The 20,016-nt window shown below is 51.0% G+C and overlaps 1 protein-coding gene across 1 annotated transcript; it reads right to left on the bottom strand.

The window, feature by feature from the left end:
- Positions 1-251: 251 nt before the first annotated feature.
- On the bottom strand, positions 252-16,885 carry MEOX1 (mesenchyme homeobox 1). Its single transcript, XM_063081359.1, has 4 exons — positions 16,822-16,885; positions 16,013-16,525; positions 1,579-1,751; positions 252-463 (listed from the first exon to the last, which is right to left on the bottom strand). The coding sequence occupies exons 2-4, from the start codon at positions 16,479-16,481 to the stop codon at positions 341-343; spliced, it is 765 nt and encodes a 254-aa protein (XP_062937429.1). The 5' UTR covers positions 16,482-16,525; positions 16,822-16,885; the 3' UTR covers positions 252-340.
- Between the last annotated feature and the right edge of the window lie 3,131 nt (positions 16,886-20,016).

The raw sequence follows: 20,016 nt of genomic DNA, 5'->3' as shown, positions 1-20,016 counted from the left end.
GTAGGAGGATGTGTGGGCAGCAGCCAAGAGACCCTGAGAAGCAATGCCCTGGAGCTGTTTCCCAGATTCCTCTGGTCTGGTAGGATCGTCGTATGATTCCATGGGAGTGTGGGAAGCAAAGGCCCTCTGGAAGGGGCTGCTAAGATAGAGCAATGTTGGACAGAACATTCTGGGAAATGTCAAGGCTCCCAGAAACATGGGGCAGCTTCATATCTGAGAGTCAATGCAAGATGTGGAGAGGCTGCCCTAGGGTGGGTGGGGAACAGGTGAAGGCAGAATTGGGGTGGGGGTCGTTGGGGAGGGGGCTCAGTCCTCAGTCTGCTTTTCTCCATGGAGAATCTCACTCTGAACTTGGAGAGGCTGCAGAGTCCCCATCCTCGGGGTCCTGCCCATTGGGGGAGATGGGCTGACCCCCTTTTACACGCTTCCACTTCATCCTTCGGTTCTGGAACCACACTTTGACCTGAGGGAGGAAGCAAAGGAGCCTGGTCACTCCAGGCCCTGGGTGACCACCTGCTCACGTTGATGCTCAGGCTAGCCCAGCTACAGCTCCAAGAACCCCAGCTTGAAATTCTCCTCTGCTGCTCCCCACTCCCCCAAAAGGCCCAGGAAGTGGTACCAAAGGGAGGACACACCAATTTGTCCAGAGTTCTGTCTCGTGCCCTCAGATAAAGCTCTAGACAGACATGGGAACGGGTTCTAAAAATCACCTTGCAATGGCCCCATGCCTTTCACATGGCCCCCCCCTCAGTGGCACCCCCCCCCCATTACCCAAGCAAGGGTCTGCAAGCGAGGGTCAAAAGCCTCATCCTTAGGCACATTTACAAAGCACTTTTCAGTTTAGATTGCTCTGGTCAGCATGTTGTCCCACCTGAGCCTCAGTATTACCTGCAGGCTGGAATTCTACAGATGGAGACCCAGAGGTCACAGGGCCAGGATGTGGTAGAGGCAGGATTTTGATCTCAGTTTTCTTCATTCAAAATCCAGCACTCTGGCAGAGCTCTCTATCAACCGAAAGCTGCTATCAAATACTGTAATTATTAGGACTATTATTCCATGTCAGAGTGTGGGGGGTGGCAGGGGGTGGCGAGTGCACCGAGAGAAAGTCCAAAACAAAGGGCCAGGGAAGTTTTTCTCACAGTGCTAGGACCTAGCTGCCCATCTGAGTCACGTGAAGATGCAGGTTCTCAGCCTCACTCATTATTACTGCAAAATTTCTCCTTGGGGCTCTGGAATCTGCATTTTGAACAAATGCCCTGATGATTACAATGCATGCCCAAGTGTGGGAATAACCAGATCACAGATTCCAACTCTGGCTGCACACGAGAATCACCTGGGGGACCCGTGAAAAATTCTGATGCCTGGATTCCAACCCAGATCAATTAAAATAATCTCGAGGGCTGGAGCCCAGACATCGGTATTGTTAAAATCTCTCCAGGTGATTCTCAGATACAGCCACAGTTGAGAACCACTGGACTGGGTGGACGAAAAGGCAGGTGGTCCAGGGAGGGGTGGTGGAAAAGAGGGAAGGGAGAGGAAGGAGAGAACAGAGGAGAGAAGGGGCCGCCTGGGCCGCACCTGCCGCTCAGAGAGGTCCAGGTTTACCGCGATCTCGTATCTCCGGAGCCGGGTCAGGTAGTTGTGGTGAGCAAACTCGGCCTCCAGCTCCCGCAGCTGCTCCTTGGTGAAGGCCGTCCTCTCCTTGCGGGCCTTGCTGCCACCTCCCAACTTCCCTCGGTTCTCCTGGCTGTCTGGAGAAAGGGCCCCAAAAAGAAGACATGAGCCAAAGGGGCCTCGGTTTCCTTTCTTTTGCCCTCAAGTAACTAGGCAGCCTCTCCTGGTCTCTCTTATCTTTAAGGGATGCTGAGAAAACAAACTACATTGTCCGCTTACTCCTGCAGTGTCTTACCCCAATGAGAACTGGGAAGTTTTTTTGATTCCCAACCTTAGGTCCCCCTCCCCACCACTGCCAACTTTTAAAAAATTCCCAGAGCACATGAAGCTGTTCTTGCCTGTTTAATGATGTCCACCCAGCTCTCCCCCAGCATGACATTAGTGGCTGTAAGCTTGTGGGGCATGATGCTTCAAGACAAATTCTCAAAGTATGGTCCCCAGACCAGCATCATCAGCATTACCTGAGAGCTTGTAAGAAATGCAAATCCTTGGGCCTCCCCTGGGACCTACTCAATCAGAAACTTGGGGCAGAGATTGCTCAGCAGGCTGTTTTAATAAACCCTCCAGATGATTCTGGTGCATGGTCAAGTTTACAGACCACTTCTCTAAGACTTCACTACTTGAAGGGTACCTGGTGCCTGCAGGATCAGCATCACCATCACTGGGGTCAGGATGTGCCCCAAACCTACTGAATCGGATCTGCCCCAGAGGGCCAAGTCTGGGAAGCCATCTGGCCCCTTGTGAGTGAAGGAGACTCCGTGTTAGACACAGTGGGGCTTAATCATACCTGCTGACAGGGTTAGGGAACTTATACTCTGTGCAGTGGGCTGTACCGAGCACCTGAAATGCATTAGCTGCTTAATCCTCACAGTAACCCAACCAGGAGGTTCTAGAATTAATTAGCCCCATTTTATAGAAAACTAACACAGTTGTCCAAGTTCATCAGGTGAGTGATGGAGGCAGGAATCATACCCAGGCAGTTTGACTCACATACTGTTCCAATGAACTATACGTGGGAAACTGTAAAATGCTGTGCACATGAACGGGACGGTATCGTTAGCTCAAGGGCAGGTAAGAGGCTCCTGTGCCTTCACTTCAGGGGTGGCGCGGGTGCAGAGGCACACAGGAAGGCGACCAGCACGCCTACACGATTAACTACCCACGCATGCCACGTGGCCAGAGAATGGCTACAAGCACCACGTGTACGCGGCTCTCACATTCAGAAGTCTTTCACTTCGTTGTCCTCGTTTTACAGACACGGAGGCCGTGGCTCAGAGTCGGGTGCTTTCCTGAAAGCTGCGTCCCCACCTCCTGCTCCGTCGAAGACCCCGTGCCCACCTTGCTGGCGGGGGCGGTCCTCGCTTCTCGAAGGCGCCTCTAACCTGACCTGGAGGCCGGGGAGCCGCCCGCAGTCTCGGCTAAGCCCCGAATGGCGGGGGGAGCGTGGGCAGGTCAAGTCCCCACACGCGTCCGGCGATCCAGTTTGCAGCTTCGAGCGCGGCCGGTTCTCCTTTGTGCAGTTTCTCCTCCTGCTTTGCATCCGGCCCCTCTGCGTGTCAGTCTCCGCGTCCTCCGCCCCCGCGCGCGGCGCTGTCGGGGCTGGAGGCGAGTGGGCGCGCCGCGGGCGTCCCGGGAACCGGCAGCGGCGCGGGCGGGCTGCCCGGCGGCCTCTGGCTCCCGGCCGGAGAAGGCAGCCCCGGACCCCTCCGGAAGCGGGAGCGTGGGCTGCAGGGGAAGGACGCGCAGCCCCGGGCCGGGGTCTCGGGGGAGTCCTCCGGCCTTGGCCGCCGCCGCGCCGCGCCCCCTCCTGGCGACGGGCCGGGGGACTCGGTCACGCAGCGGATGGCCGGCCTTCCGGAGCACGTCCCGGCCGCGGGCCCGAGAGCGAGGCCAGGAAGCCCGGGCCGCGGCTCCGTTTCACGGCCCCCTGCTGGCCCGGGGCTCACGGTGCGCCCCACCCCGTCCTTGTCACAGCGGCGGGCAGCGGATAGCCCGGAGGACGTGCGCCAAGGTTGGAGTCTCGAATCCCCTTGCTGGTGACTTGGAGCAGATCACCCAACCTCTCTGGGCTTCAGTCGCATCGAGAAATCGGGGACACCGAGCACCTGCCTCCCAGAGTTACTGGGAAGACTGGATGAGCGAGTGTGTGGAAAGTGCTTTTAAAACCTGTAAGTGCTGTACAAATATAAAGTATTCTTCCAGCCCCACAGGATGCCATGTGACGGGCAGGATAAGCTCGGGTGCCTTCACTTCTTTAATCCTCAGCGCACAGCGCCCCTATGAGCAGGTGTTATCCCCGTCGGCCTGTTGTGTGGATTTCGGTGATGATTTGATTAATCGCTCTCTCCCCAGGGACATACCTGCTTTTTCTCACTTTGCATCTAGCCAGTAGTTGTTCCTATACCTGGTACCTTGGAGGTACTTGCTAAATATATGCTAAGTCATCCTCTGTTATACAGAGGAAGCAGCCTCAGAGAGGCCCAGGAACTAGCCCAGTGCCCAGCAGCTTTTAGGTGGCAAAAGGGAGAGTTGAACCCAGATCCACCTGACTAAAGCAAGTCTTTCCACCTGCTGTCAGATTCTCCATCTGCTGGCTGGCTGGGCTGGGGTGGAGCCTGGAGCTGGACCATGGCAGTTCTGCTGGTCTCCACCTCCAGCGCTCCTGGGGACATGCCCTGTGTCACCGCCCACACTCACCTTCCCCTTCTCCCAGGCCTGCTTAGGGGTGTGCAGCTGCCACATGTTCTCCCCGAAAACAACTCCACACACTCCCCTCCCCCCAGTCCTGTGCATAATCCTCCCTAGAAAGAAGAGAGAGAGGACCTCTTTGGAACTGGTCTTGGACTGGTCGTATGGGTAGCTGACCACCACCAGCCAAGACACCTCTCCATCTCTCCTCTCCTGTCTCTTACTGCTTTGGGGCTTCGGTGCCTATTTCCGGAAGAGGAAATAGGAAGAAGTCTGGGTTGGGAGCTGAGGGTCTCAGCTACTAACCCCTTGCATGAACCTTGGGGCAACACCTAATGGTGGTCAGGACATTGGCTCTGGGAGGGCAGTTGTATCTCATCTTTCCAGAGTGGGATAAACTTACATCACTGTTAAAAATGATAGAAGTGCCAGAAGTACGGGAAGCAAGCTATGAAAACTGAAATGGAAGTTATTGCTCTCTTCGTTGTGCAACAGCATAAAAATTGCAACATTTCTGTCAAGAGAGAAAAACTTTGAGCACTTTCATGCCATTTCTGGCCAGGGCGTGTCCAGTCTGCCAGCTCACGTGCTCACTACCATATGAAAGTAATTCACGTCCCCAAGATGATTTGGTCCTGGTAAGTACATCTTTGTCGGGGAGCCTCCCTCCCCTCTCTGGGCCTCAGTTTCCCCATGTGTGGAAGTATGGGATTGGACTGGATCCTCAGTCCCCTGGGGAGCTGGTGTCAGAGTTAGTTCCCAATATACAAGCCCTGATACCCTCTTCTCATCTCCCTACTCCTTCTGTTGAGAACCCCTGGCTCTGATGAACTCCACTCTTCCACCTTCAAGTATTCTTGTCTCAGCTCCTAGTTCCTTCCTCCAGATCTGAGGTCTTGCCTGTGCTCTGTCCCAAAGCCCTCCCTAGCCTTCCCACGGTCCTCAGCCTAAAGATTGGGCTATTCTGGGGAATTTCTCTCTCCCTCTGACATGAAAACTCCATGCCCTGAGCTGAGTAGAAGGGAGTTGTGTTTGCAGAAGTGTCTGAAGAGCCATTGGAGAGCCTGGGCCTTAGCACCCCGAGGTGCTGGTTCCGCAGAAGAGCTTTCTGACTTTGAGCAAGTCCCTTAAGTTCTCTGACCCTTGTATTCCTTATTTGCAAATTGAGAATAGCTAATCCCACTGTGATCATAAGGCTGCTGGGAAGGAAAAAATGCGATTGGCAATGTGTGTTAACACCTAGGGCAGTGCCTGGCATGCAGCTGAGACTGTTTCAGCTATTTTCCCTTCTCCACTGCTTTTCAGTGTCTCTGTGTGGATCTGTGTCTCTGGCCACTATTGCTTCAACCTTCCGGGGCGCCCGTGATTCCAAGCACAGTCACTAGACGTGATCAGAATGGCCATCCACATCAATCCTCTGGTCCTGCTTCTCTCTCAGGGGCAGCGGGTGCCTCTTCCAGAACTGCACAGGGAGGATGCTAGTGCTCTGCTGGCTGCCTCTGTGGTTAAGAAGAAGCCGCCCCCTCCCCCGACGACCCTCGGATCGAGCAGGGCTGTGTGGGAACAGTCGACAGTGCCCAGAGAAATGCAAACAGGATGTGTGTGTGATTGCGGTTTCCACCAGGAGCTTTTACACCATCCAAGGCAAATGACTTCATAAATAGCTGGCATGGTTGGCAGGCCTTCCTCAAGTTAGCAGACAGCTTTATCAGAGCTACGAGAAGGTTCAGACAGACCCAGTGGAACACGCCTTTTTGGAGTCCTGTATCTCCCCAACTCTCCCTGCACCACTTTGTGTACCTTTCTATCCAAGACCAGATAGAAAGCCATATGCCCCCATGTTCAAGTAGCACTTTGCAGTTGACAGTGGATTTCTTTCCCCCAGAGATAAACTTCTTTACCCGTTTTGGGGGGGATTGGGGGGTGGGCAGTGCGTTCTAACCAACTGAGCTAACCAGCCAGCCTTCCAGAGATAAATTTCTTTTGGACTACAGAATCAGAGAATAGTAGAGCTGGGAGGGACTTAGTGACATAAGCTAATGTCACCTTCTTATTTTGCAGGTGAGCCTAGAGAAGGTAAGGAACTTGCCTAAGGACAGACAGGAAGTTAGTGGCAGAATTGGGCCTAGAACCCATATATCCCTGATAGGAAGCTATTTCCACACTGTTAGTCTGCTTCCTGTTGTATCCTTTTTAATTCTGTGCGGTAGGTAAGGTGTATATTAGTCCATTGAACAGATGAAAAAATTAAGACCCAGAAACTAAATGCCTTGCCCAAGTCCCTTGGGACAAGTCTAGAGCTCTAGCTACATGTCACTTTGCCCTGGGAGGACAATGAACATGGAGGCTCTGCCCACTTTAGGGACAGTGTTTGTGCTTAGGTCAAGGTCTGTCTCCCTGGGACTCCCCAGGGAGAGGAGAGGAAGGGGATATTTGCGCATGACGTCAGTAGGTGAGACCTTCGCAAACCCTCTGAAAATGGTGTCTGCAGCTTCCTGAGCCATCACAACACAGATATTTTGATGTTAGTTCTGCCACTTTCAACTTCAGAAGGAGGGGTCAAAGCCCATCAAAATAGACAAGACCCAGATGGAGCCAGCCCAAGATCAGTTGGATGTTTGGGTCTGGGGCCTGCCTGGCTTCCTGGGGTTGGCCGGACTTTCTCACTGGGCCTAACTGCACCCCCATTTCCAGGCCCTTTCCCTCTTCTGAAGGTGCCTGAACAGACACGGACAGGGCTCTCAGCCTCTTTGAGGAGCCCAGCAGTGGGGCCGGGGAATTCAGGGTATATTTTCTGGGAGAGAAGCAGGTCCCTCTGGAATGGGAATGGCTGATGCTAGAGAAGTCTTTGCTGAGAATCCCAGGTGGGGTGGAGCAGTGGGGAGGGACAGTGGGATGGACTGGGCGATGAGATGGGGTGTGGGGACTGTGGAAGAGGACTTGGGGGGCAGGGGAGCAGATAAGTGGGGGGGAAGGGCGGCAGTGGAGGTGGGAGCTTCAGCAGCCTTTGAGATGGGCTGGGGTTGGGGGGCACGGCAGCCCTGGGCTTTGTAAGTTCCAGATGTTGCCCTTAGCTGTCATCAAAGGAAGTGGGGGCTTCAGGACCCAGGCCCACTGCTCACATGGTTCCTCTACCACTGTGTGTAAGGAAAATGGGGGAAACTAAGAAATAGAAAAGGATGGGGGTGGGAGTTGGGTGGGAAGCCGGAGTCAGTGAGCAGAGAGGGTGTTGGGGAAGGGGGCTGGTTCGGGGGGTCTGCAGCGGCTGTGAGTCCTGCCTCTCAGAGAGAAAGGACTGCTCTGCCTCCACCTTGTGCCCACCTCCCTGCCCAAGTGCCCCTGATTATTCAAGCCAGCGAAGCAGGCGGAGGGGCAGGACTCCTGAGCCCCCAGCCTGGCAGGGCGCTAGGGCGGCCCCCAGCCGACCTCACGGCCCACAGGCCCTTTGGACATTTTTGTCTTAGAAGTTGGTCAGGACCCTCTGTTGCGGCCATTAGGGCTTTTCCACTTAGGATAGGGTGGTGTTTCTAGTTGCAAGCAGATGCCTGAGTTCTTATCTTACACCAGCAAGTAGAGATTAAGAAAAAAAGAAAAAAAAGTAGAGATAGTTTTAGGAATGAACCCTTAAAGAAGGGGGCTGTTTGACAGCCCTAGTGGCCGATGAGACCCTGGGCTAGGAAAGCTCTGAAATCAGGCACGTGTCTGAGACGCTGCTTTCACTAAAGAGGTTTCCATCTGGAGCATTTGTGCCATGACTAGAACCTTGTCCCTGTCCCTGTACTCCCTGTTACGGGCTGAATTGTATTCTCCCCCTCCCCCCTCTTCCCAAATTCATATGTTGAAATCCTAACTCTCGTGCTTCAGAATGTGTCTGTATTTGGATAGAGGGCCTTTAAGGGGGTGGTTAAGTTAAAATGAGGCTGTTAGGGTGGGCCCCAATCTAGTCTGACTGATATATCCTTATAAGAAAAGGAGATGAGGACACAGAGAGACACCAGAGAGGCGTAGGCACAGAGGAAAGGCCACGTGTGGACATAACCAGGTGGCCATCTGCAAGTCCAGGAGAGAAGCCTTAGGAGAATCCAAACCTGCCAACACCTGGATCTTAGATTTCTAGCCCCCAGACCACGAGAAAATAAATTTCTGTGTAAGCCACCCAGTCTGGGTGTTTTGTTATGGCAGCCCCAGGAGACTAAGTCACCTCCCAACCCCCAATACCCAGTGTGCACTCCCCCCAGTGGGGACTAAGAAGGGGTGAGGTGGTCAGGGCGCTTGGCAAGGCTGATGCTAAACTATAGGGGACGTCTGAGCAAATTAGGAAAGGTGCCTTTCTTCTACACTGGAGAACACAGCCACACACCCATGTGAGAGCTGGGCCCTCTAGCCTTCCAGCCGTGGCAATGCCCGTAACTGCCTGCCGTGGGGGATCCCTCCACTGTCCAGCTACGACAGCTCCACTTACTTCCCAGCCATGGTGGACCTAGTACTTGGGCGCTGACTCCTGTACCCCATGGATGATTCCTGCAGAGTCAGCTCAGCCCGCCTGTGGGTGTTTGTGTCTTTCTGACCCCAGCACTCACTCTGACCTTGGGATGGTTTTATGATTGAAGTCTCACTTTCTGAAAACCTTTCTTAGACGTGAGACTGTAAAAGTCCCAATGCATTTCACTGAAGCACATGACCCTCATGCCAGGCAGTGGAGCTGCTCTTAGAGAGAGGGTGAGGAATGAATGAATGCCAGGCTGTAATTGAGGCCATTGACCAGACATTGAGTGGGCTCCTCTTGTGCACAGATGTTTCACTAAGTGCTAGGGAGACCACACAGATTGATTAGATATAATCCCAGCCCTCCAGACACTTTAATTTTAGGGTGAGAGGCAGCCATATTCATCTGGATGTAAAGCCAACTGTGGTATGATGCTACTATGGAGATGCAAGACACACTCCAAGTGTGTGGAGAGGGAGGTCAAGAAAGGATTCTTGGATACTCAACAAACTAGGAGTAGAAGGAAATTACCTCAACATAATAAAAGCCACACATGAAAAGCCCACAGCTAACATCATACTCAATGGTGAAAAATTGAAAGCTTTCCCTCTAAGATCAGGAGCAAGACAAGGATGCCCACTCTTGCTGCTTCTATTCAACATAGTACTGGAAATCCTAGCCAGAGCAACCAGGCAAGAAAAAGAAATAAAAGACATCCAAATATGAATGGAAGAAGTAAAATTTATGTCTATTCCCAGATGACATGATCTTGTATATGAAAAACCCTTCAAATTCCACATATGAAAAAACTGTTAGAAATAATCAATGAATTCAGCAAAGTTTCAGAATGCAAAATAACACAAAAATCAGTTGCATTTCTATACACTAACAATGAATAGTCAGAAAGGGAAATTAAGAAAACAATCCCATTTACAATAGCATCAAAAAGAATATAATACTTAAGAATAAACTTAACCAAGGAGGCAAAAGGCCTGTACACGGAAAACTATAAAACATTGCCTAAAGAAATTCAAGGAGACACAAATAAATGCAATTACATCCGTGTTCATGAATTGGAAGACTTAATATTGTTAAAATGTCCATGCTACCCAAAGTGATCTACATATTCAATGCAATCCCATCAAAATCCTGACATTTTTTGGAAGAAATAGAAAAAAATCCCAAAATTCATATGGAATGTCAGAGGACCCTGAATAGCCAAAACAATCTTGAGAAAGAAAAACAGAACTGTCTCACACTAATTTCAAAACATATTACAAAGCTGCAGTAATAAAAACATTATGGTACTAAAAGAAAGACAGACATAGACTCATGGAGCAGAATAGAAAGCCAGAAATAAACCCTCATGTAATTGGTCAAATGACCTTCAGCAAGGTTGCCAAGGCTATACAATGGGAAAAGAATAGTCTCTTCAACAAATGGTTCTGAGGGCTGGCTGCTTAGCTCAGTTTGTTAGATTGTGGCGTTTTAACACCAAGGTCAAGTGTTCGGATCCCCAGACCAGCCAGCTGCAAAACAAAACAAACCCAAGCAAACAAAAAACAAATGGTTCTGGGAAAACTAGATAACCACATGCAGAAGTATAAATTTGGACTCTTACCTGACACCATATACAAAAATTAACTCAAAAAGGATTAAAGACCTAAATGTAAGACCCAAAAATATAAAACTCCTAGAAGAAAACATAGGGAAAATCTTGATGGTATTTGGATTTGGCAATGATTTCTGGGATATGACCCAGAAGTATAGGCAACAAAAGCAAAAATAGACAAATGGTAGCACCAAACTACATTAAACTTACAAATGTCCACACAGCAAAGGAAACAATCAGCAAGTGAAAAGGCAATCTACAGAATGGGAGAAAAAATGTGTAAACCATATATCTGATGAGAGGTTATAATCTAGAATATGTAAAGAACTACAACTCAACAACAACAAAAAGAATCTAATTAAAAATGGGCAAAAGACCTGGATAGACATTTCTCCAAAGAAGATATACAAATGGCCAACAAACACATGAAAAGATGCTGAATATCACTAATTGTTAGCAAAATGCAAATCAGAACCACAGTGAAATATCACTTCACAACCATTAAGATGGCTATCATTTAAAAAAAACAAAATAACAAGTATTGGCCAGGATGTGGACAAACTGGAAGCTTTGTGCGCTGTTGGTGGAAATGTAAAATGATATAGCAGCTATGGAAAGCAGTGTGAAGGTTCCTCAAAACATTACAAATAGAATTACCATATGATCCAGCGACTCTACTTCTGAGTATACATCCAAAAGAACTGAAAATACCATCTCAAGGAGATATTTGCACACCCATGTTCACTGCAGCATTATTCATAGTTACCAGGAGGTGGAAGCAACCTAAATGACCATGAACAAATGAATGGATAAAGATAATGCAGTATATACATTCAATGGAATATTATTCAGCCTTAAAAAAGAAGGAAATCCTGTCATATGCTACAACGTGGCTGAAACGTGAGGAAATTATAAGTGAAATAAGCCACTCACAAAAAGACAAATACTGCGTGGATCCACTTATTTGAGGTATCTAAAAATAGGCAAACTCTTAGAAAGTAGAAGGATGGTTGCCAGGGGTTGGGGGAAGGGGAAAAGGGAACTTGATCAATGGATTTAGAGTTTCAGTTTTTCGAGATGAAGTTTTAGAAATCTACTGCACGACAGCGTATATATAGTTGACATTACTGTACTGTATCACTTAAAAATGGTTAAGATGGTAAAGTTCAAGCTTTGGGTTTTTGACCACAGTAAAAAAAAAAATTTTTTTCAAATAAAAAATGTTCCATGGTAAGAAATCTCAGGAAAGTTCCTTTATAAAGTTGTGAGCTGTAGTTAGAAAATCAGCACAGGTTCTAGCAGATACTATAACTTAAAGCTTCTCAATTTAGTTTTCACTGATATGATGCTGTCTACAAGTGTAGTAATAAATTTAAAAAAGAAGGAAGAAATACTATTGAAGAAGCTGAGTGTTCAAATAAGTAGGACCTCAACAGGCAGAAGAGTGGGGGAAGGGAAGCGTGTTCCAGGCAAGGGGAAAGGCCTGTGCAAAGTCAGGCAGGAGGAAGAAGGAAATGCAGGCTGTGTTTGCAAGGCCAGCCCACTGGTGTGGCTTGCTGGCAGGGTGAGTGAAGGGCGAGGGGGCCCGTAGAGGGAAATCAGGTGGACAAGGGCCAGGGTGGGGCCAATTTGTGGAGAGTTTTAAACCTCTGGGGAATTTGAGAGTTTACAGCGGAGATCAGATCTTGCAGGGGAGAAATCGGGGCAGAACGAGCCCTGGGGAAGCACACGTGTTGGAGCTGAACGAGCATGGGATGAATCGAGTCTGATTAAAGGCGAGTCTCAGCAGAGTGAGGACGTGAGAGCGAGAGCTGGGCTGCATGCAAGCACGGCAGCTTTCCCAGGCGGGAGATCCGATTCACCTGCAGCCAGGCTGATCACAGGCAACCTTCCCTTGAACCCCCTCAGGAAATCACCGTGACATCCCTTGTTCCCATAAATTAAAGACGACCATGGTAGCAATGACAGTTTGGGGGAAAACAATAGTGGCCTCGCAGCTGTCCCTGCCAGCAGGGGTCTTAACACCCACTGGGCAGGGGCTGGGAGTGGTTTGGGTAAAATAACATTGCACCAGTCTCCTGAGTCAATTTTGTGCTGTGACCCAACAGAACGTTCTAGGGTGGGGGAGGGCCAGGGACCATGCTTCCTTGATCATTTTCTTGAGCAAATCAGCTCCAGCTTCCAGGCAGAGGAAGGAGAAGGCAGAGGAAAGAATGTTCCTCTTATAACCAGTTTCCAGTTACTGGAGGCTCCTGGGCCGGCCAGTACAGGACTCATCTGCCAGGCACAACTAAATTCCACTGTTTGCATAGATATAGAAATATTTGTCAGACCCTACGTTCTGAAGCCAGATTCAGGACATATGGGCCTAATACCATTTACGGCTACTTATTGAATTCTTATTATGTGCCCGGCACAGTGTTAATCTCATGGATCACTGCATTTAACCTTCACAGAGACTCTATATGGAGGGTGCTATTGTTATATTCCCATTCTACAGCTGGGGAAACAGAGGCTGCAAAAAGTTAAAAATTTTCCCAAAGTCATGCAGCCAAAAGTTGCAGTGTGACACTGCAGCCTGTCCACCCAACTGTGAAGCACCATAGAAAACACATTTCTGATCAGTACTGATTGACCTTCTAGAGATGGTTCAGCCGGGTCCAGGGTGAGGTATGGGAGGCACTCACGTTACGCGCCAAACGTAAGCAGCACCAAAAACCTCCCTCATCAAGATAAATAATATTTTAATGCAAAGTTTTTTTAAAAAATCTAAATTAGTGCAAAAAAGAAATCCACGATGAACAAAATATCAACATTTTAAATAAAGAGAGGATCCAAACAGTGACGCAGGATTGGTGGGTAAACGGGGGGTTCTTTATGGGTTTGTCTCTTCTGAACCGAATCCTGGAGCCGATAGTAATCCTTGCTCATCACTTTCCCCTTTCTTTTTTTTTTTTTTTAAAGATGACCGGTAAGGGGATCTTAACCCTTGACTTGGTGTTGTCAGCACCACGCTCAGCCAGTGAGCGAACCGGCCATCCCTATATGGGATCCGAACCCGGGGCCTTGGTGTTATCAGCACCGCACTCTACCGAGTGAGCCACAGGCCGGCCCCACTTTCCCCTTTCTTTAGGCTCTTATGAAGCTGATTTTTCCTGCCTCCTTCCTACCCATCGTTAAATTCTAAACAAATACCTAAGCAACAGGCAATGAAGTCACATATTGCACACAAGTATTGATTTTCAACGCTGTACCCCACAAATATGTACAGTCAGCTATGTTCCAATAAAAAAAAAATTTAAATAAAAAGATCTCCATGATGAACAGAAAGTGGGTCTGGAACCACAGGAGAATGAATGAAAGTCAGCTTGCTGTGCCCTGCCTCCTGCCCCTGCTGCTCCTGAGGGGACCTGGTGGGAGAGCCAGGGGCCCTCCTGGATGGCACCCTCCCTCCACCGGAAGCGTGCTGGGCATTCAGCAGAGGGTGGCCATGTGCTCTTGGGGCGGTCAACGCTTGGCATGTGTGCTTACTCTAAGGCAGTGCCATCGGCCACTTGCCGAAAGGAAACTCAGTGCATCTGGGTTTTGCTGAAACTCGAAATGATAACAGATTTTGCCTGAGCCCAGTAGGTTCTTGGCTTTGCTCCTCCCTTCCTAATGCCCTTGGCTTTCTGTTCCCTGGAAAGCAGCTGGATACAGCCATGGGAGATGAGGGCAGAGATGGAGCAGTGACGGTGGCAGGCGCCACGGAGGGGAGAGCTCTTCAACTAGGCACAGAGCCATGTCGCTGAGAGTTCCTTGAACAGGAGAAGCAGAAAGTGCCCAATTCTTTCAGCAAATCTCCGACCAGGGGTAGGAAGAGTTCATTCCCCAATGGGGATTTCAGCGGCCGGGGATTTAAAGGCCCCTCTAGTTAGCAGCAGGAGGCACACTGTGGTTATTATCATCCACTCTGAGCATGTCGAGGAGCTTCTTCAAGCATGGAGGCCAAGTATCATTTTAAGATGAAGATTGTGCTTGAAATCTACTGAAGGGTATGGGATTTGGGGTCTGACAGTGGGGTTTGAGCTCACTTCTAGGGTGACCAACTCTGCTGGTTTGCCTGGAACTGAGAGGTTTCCCAAGACATGGGACTTTCAATCCTAAAACCAGAAAAGTTCTGGCAAATTGAGATGAGTTGGTCACTCTTTTTGGACCCCATTCTTGCAGAGTTTCCCTCAAACTTTCAGTCCCTCCTTTTCCACACGTATAGAATGAAGATACTAATAAAACCTGCTGTCCCCACCTTACAAACTCGTGGGACTTGAAAGAGCTAACGTCTTAAACGTCTGAACCTCCCCTTCAGAGCACGTCCCTCTTCTTCCTCTCACTTTGAGCTGTTCTGGGGCAAGGCTGCCTTATTCAGCTCTGCATCCAGGGTGCTGGGTGAAGAGCAGATCCTCAGGAAATCTGTGTGGAAAGTGCTTTGTAAAGCACAGCACAAAGTGTTTCCATTTGTTGGTTTATTCCCGCCTTTTCTGCCTGCCCCTGGTTCGCCCCGGGACAAGATCTTCTATAGGTTGAGGCAGACAGACGTTCCCCCAGGGTGACTGTCAGGACAGTAGTGCAGTGGGGGCAGGAGGCTTGGCCACAGCCTTGTTTGGGACAAAAGGTGGACAGGCAGTGAGAGAAGCGGGCCTCGTGGGGAAGTGAGGGAACAACAGGTCCCCACCATCAGGGGAGAAGGGCTTTAGCTGGGATGCTAACAAGCAAGCCAGCCCCCCAGCCTCCGGGGCTCCAGCTCCGAGCTGGGCTTAAACTGTATTCTGAGGCCCAGTGCTGGCCCTCGCCTGCCTGCCTCTCTCTCCCAAGGCCAGCGATCCCTCAGGAGGGCTCCTTGCACGGCTGCCTTCCCTGGGGCATGCTGAGCTGTCCCCTTGGCCCGGGCATAGCCTGGCTCCACAGAGTGGAACCTCGTGGGCAGTCTGCCCCAAATCTCAGCTCTCCATCTCCCCTCACCTCTTGTCTCTCCTCTCCCAGCCCTAGGCCTGCTTCTCTGCCTCTAGGCTCCTGGAGATGTAGGGTCCTGGCTCTGTGGCCACTCAGGGTCCCAGCCTCAGTCCTAACCCTCTGAGCCTCGGTCTCAGCTGACTCCCCTGGAGACAAGCCCTGTGGCTCTGGGACTTGGAATCTACCAGAGGATGTTGGAGAGACGTATAACCCAAGGCAGCCTGGACTCAGGAAAGCCCCTCTCCAGCGCTTGTCAGTCTGCACCCAGAGGCTCCATCCCACACCTCCTCCAAATCTTTGCTAATCCTGTTTCATTCTCTTGCTGGCACATCCTTCCTGGGGCCCAGGAATGTGGGGGACACAGACACAGTCCCCATCACCAAAGAATTCTAGAACTCTGAGTGGAAGAAACCCCAAAGGGAACTGGTCTAGTCTTTTGCATTTGGGTAGGTTACATATTATTGTTTGAAATTCACAGTAAGGACACATAGGCTCAGAGAGGGCAAACGACCTCCCCGAGGTCACACAGTAAAGGAACGGACAGCTGCTCCTCAGCCACCTACCTGAACTCTCCTTTTTCCGTCTGGATGATTTCTTGTCCATCTCGTTGGCAGTGCTCCCAAGGACCCCGTAGTCCTCGCCTGGGCCTCCCGTGGCGTCCACCAGGCCTGGGCTGCTGGCCCCCCTCTCTCTGGAGCCCCTAGCCGGGCCTGGGTTGAGGCTGTGCCGGGCCTCCGAGACAGGGAAGTGCCAGTCAGGGGGCTGTGTGAAGGCGGGGTGCTGCTGAGTGAAGACACGCTCCTCCCGGGGCAGGCTATGTGGGGTGGCTGCCAGGCAGGAGGCTGAGAAGTCAGGGTACGCTGCTGTCGCTGTCGCCGGGAAGTCTGGTTTCTGATGGAAGGAGAATGGGGTTGGAGGGTAGTGGGGTAGCCCTGAGGCCCCATTGCCTTCGGAGTGGGGGTTTCGAAGGCAGCCCCAGATGGGGGCTGGGGGGTGGGGGCTTCTCATGCAGCTGCTGGCCACAGGATCCATCTGCTGTCCACGTCTCAGTCCTTTCAAAGTTTTCACTCTTTACACTTTTTATATTCAAAATTTTTTAAATGAAAAAAAAAAATAAAGAAAAATTAAATAGGAGGGGAAAAAGTTCAATAGAAAATTCACCCCAGGAACCAAAACAAAAACCAAAACTAAAGTCTCTCCTTAAAGTATACACACGTGTGGCCAGCTACCCACATGTGCGTGTGCACGCCTATTTCGGGTTTCACTCCTTGCTTCCTGCCCCCCAACACACCAGCCTGCCTATTGGGGTCCCTTGTACGTGTATTTGTCGCTGATGACACTAAACATTTTCACTGTCCCAGCCCAGACGCACCAGCTGATGAGCTTGTCCTGGAGCCTGAAGCAAATGCCTGCAGAGGGCTGGACCAGGGCTGCTGAGACACACTTTTAAATCCTGCGGTGAGGAGAGAGTGACAAATTTCTGAGTGAAATGTGAGAGAGGAGAGGGAGGGGTTAACTCGCACACACAAGATCCCCTCCAACCAAAACCCGAGCAGGCAACTATTAATCATCAGAAACCTTATATGCACATCTAATGGGATTTGCAGATGGAGACTTTTAAAGAAACATGGTCTGTATTTTTTTTTTTTTTTTTTAATTTTAAGGACAGAGAGTAGCACACACACCGTCTTTAATGTGCCTCCTGTAACACTATGAAGTTATTTTTATTGCACTGTTAACAAAATTCCCCAAGTCTTGGATTTGGAAAAAACCTCAAGTCAGATCCAGAATCCATCAAATGCCAAATTCCAGGGAGCGAAGCAGAGAATAAGTGTAAGAGACAAGCTTGGTGATTGCATTTGATTTAAAGGCCCTTCGACTGCTGCCTGCAGAGGAGGAAGGTGGATTAAATGAAATCTTTTTTGCAAGTCTCAGTGGCCCACTATGGTCTGTAGTATAAAGAAAGACACACTCCAGAAAAAAATAATTTCTCTCTGCCCAAAGTGACATTCTCACTTTCTGAGTAACTTAGAAAAAAATCAGATTCCTCCTTCCTCTCTTCAACCTCCAACTTCCATGCCAATTAGCCACACTCTTCTCTAGAGAGGTGTCAAGTCATTTTTCTCCACAGCAAAGGCAAGTTCTTAAATAAGGTCCTTGAAGTTTCTTCAGCCCCCCCCCCCACCTGCTCCCTGCCCTCCTCACCTCACCCCACCTGCTTCCCTTTCTTGGCCCCCAGAAGCTGAGGCGTCCACGGAGTCTGGGGCATGGAAATAGAGATCAGGGTCTTCCCTTTCCCCAAAGGAGTCCTTTCTCTTTGGCAAACAGTCCCACGGGTCTTCCTGGCTGGTGCCTATCACAGGATGGCCTGCCCAAGTGCCATTTCAATGGGTCAGTCAGTCTACTTCATGGCCATGCCCTGCTGGTCTCTCTGGAGGGTTCATGGAATCTCTCAGGAGATGCAGTTCCAAACACACAAGGGCAAGAATTCCTCTCCCACTGAGTATTTCCACGGCCCAGCGAAGCAGGACCAGGGCAGAAGCAGGTGTGGACTTAACAGCAATGTCTCCACTGGCTGGTTCCAAAGACACCCAGGGTTCGCTGAGGAGGGGCCCGTGGGTCTTACTTAGCTCTGCAGCCTGGAGGAGGGGCCCGAGGGTAAGGGTACGGAGATGCTCCAAGCCAGCAGACATAAGAAGAGAGCAAGGGGACCCGGGGTTGTGCAGAAGCCCCAACTTGCCCTTTAACCCAGAAAGTCTGGTCAGAGACACATCCCAGGGGGCAGGAAAAGCTGTAACTGATGGGGGTGCGTGTGTGCACACACACTCTTCATGAAAAGACATTTTGTGGAATGAGCGGCTAGGGCTTTGTAGACTGAAAGAGGAGGTGGGGTCATAGCCACAAACCAGACTCATCTCTCTGCTTTGTCCAGGGCTTAGCTGTTACACCCACAACGCTCCGCTGAACCTTGTAACTCTCCTATTGTGGGTCAAGAAAGAATTAGGTCTGCATTTTGCAGGTGAGGAAACTGAGGCTCAGACAGATGGCTGGGCTGGTCAGAATCACACAGCTAAGAAAAGGCAGAACCAGAAGTTGCCCTCAAGTGTCCGGCTTTCCAGTCTGGAGCAGGCCAGATGCAGAGGAAGAGATGTGATGTTTGGGGTTAGGGCTGAGGTCAAATCCTGGGTTTGCCACTTCCCAGCTGTGTGCCCTGGGATAAGTCACTTCACCTCTCTGTGCTTCTGGGATGATAGTCAGAGCTGACATTCACCCACTGATTTTAGCACCTTACACATAGTACCCCAGTGGGTCCCCACAAAAGCCCCCTGAGGCAAGTGCTATTTTCATCATCTCTGTTTTTCAAAACAGGAGACTCTGAAGCACAGAGACACTGTGTAACCTGGACAAGGTCACACAGCTAGGAAGTAGCGGATCCAGGACCCAAACCCAGATGCCTGCCCCGCAGATATTTGTGAATTTTACATGAAATCATTATGTGAAGGGCAGAGTAAGTACTGTGGCTTCCTTCCTTTGGGTTCTCCTTAACCTCGGGGATTCTGAAGGGGGAACGTGGGAACGGGGAACCCTGAGGACATTCTGCAGAAACGGCCCTGAGGGGTTCTGGGGCTCTATGCTGCGGGGCTCTGGAAGGAACCCACGGGAGGCTGGGAGGAAGATCTGGCCTGCTGGTTTCCCGAGGAACACCTTCCCGGGGCCTGGCCCTGCAGGCTGTAACCGGACTCCCACTCCGGCCTCCACATCTGGCCCAGGGACCCCATCCCAGGGAGGCCCAGCCGCCTGGCCCTTTGCCCCTAGAAGGGGTGGGCCCTGGGTCACAGAGGGGTGGACAGAGAGGTCAGGAGGGACATGGGGAGGGGCGCGGTGGGGTGTCCTGTGCTGAGAACACGGGGCCCTGGCACCCCGGCGCCCCAGCAGCTGCTGGCGTCCGTCAGCCACCCCGTGGGGCGCGGCCGGGGGCCTGCAGGCCTCTCCATCTTCCTGACAGGCCCCTCTTCTGAGGCCGGGGGAAAAAACAACAACAGTCCCTCCCCTCACGGCGACCCATTTGTTAGATGAAGGCCGGGCACCAGCACCTTTAACCTTCTCAAAGTCAGTATTTCCCCTTCAAGGCCCCGCAGGCCCATGAGACGGGAGATGGATGGAAGGGGCTGTTTGTAGAGAATGGCCTGTGGCCCTGCGGCCAAGGGGAGCATGTTCAGGAAGGGAGGGGCCCCCGGTTCCCGGTTGCTGCTGCGGATAGCAGGGGGAGGAAGAGGGAAACGTGAGTCAGGCCCAGGTCCCTGAGGGGCCCTGAGGGTGGCGTTGGGCTTGGCCACACCTGAGCCATCGCAAAGAACTTTTGGAATTTCCTCCCATGTGCACGACAAGCAGGCGTGTCCTTGGCATGGCGGGCCTGCTTCTGTGCTCGGCCACCCCACCCACCTGTGCCTGGAGATGCCGGGGGTTGGGGAGGCCCTGGAGGCAGAGGCGCGAGCTCCAGGGGTGGCCTTGCCTTTCATCAGCTGTGTGGTCTCGGGTAAGTCGCGTTCCCTCTCTGAGCCTCAGT

The sequence above is a fragment of the Cynocephalus volans genome, chromosome 16 (assembly GCF_027409185.1).
Source record: "Cynocephalus volans isolate mCynVol1 chromosome 16, mCynVol1.pri, whole genome shotgun sequence".
Taxonomy (NCBI): domain Eukaryota; kingdom Metazoa; phylum Chordata; class Mammalia; order Dermoptera; family Cynocephalidae; genus Cynocephalus; species Cynocephalus volans.
Note: the sequence above shows the minus strand (reverse complement) of the source record. Positions and strands in the feature narration are given on the sequence as shown.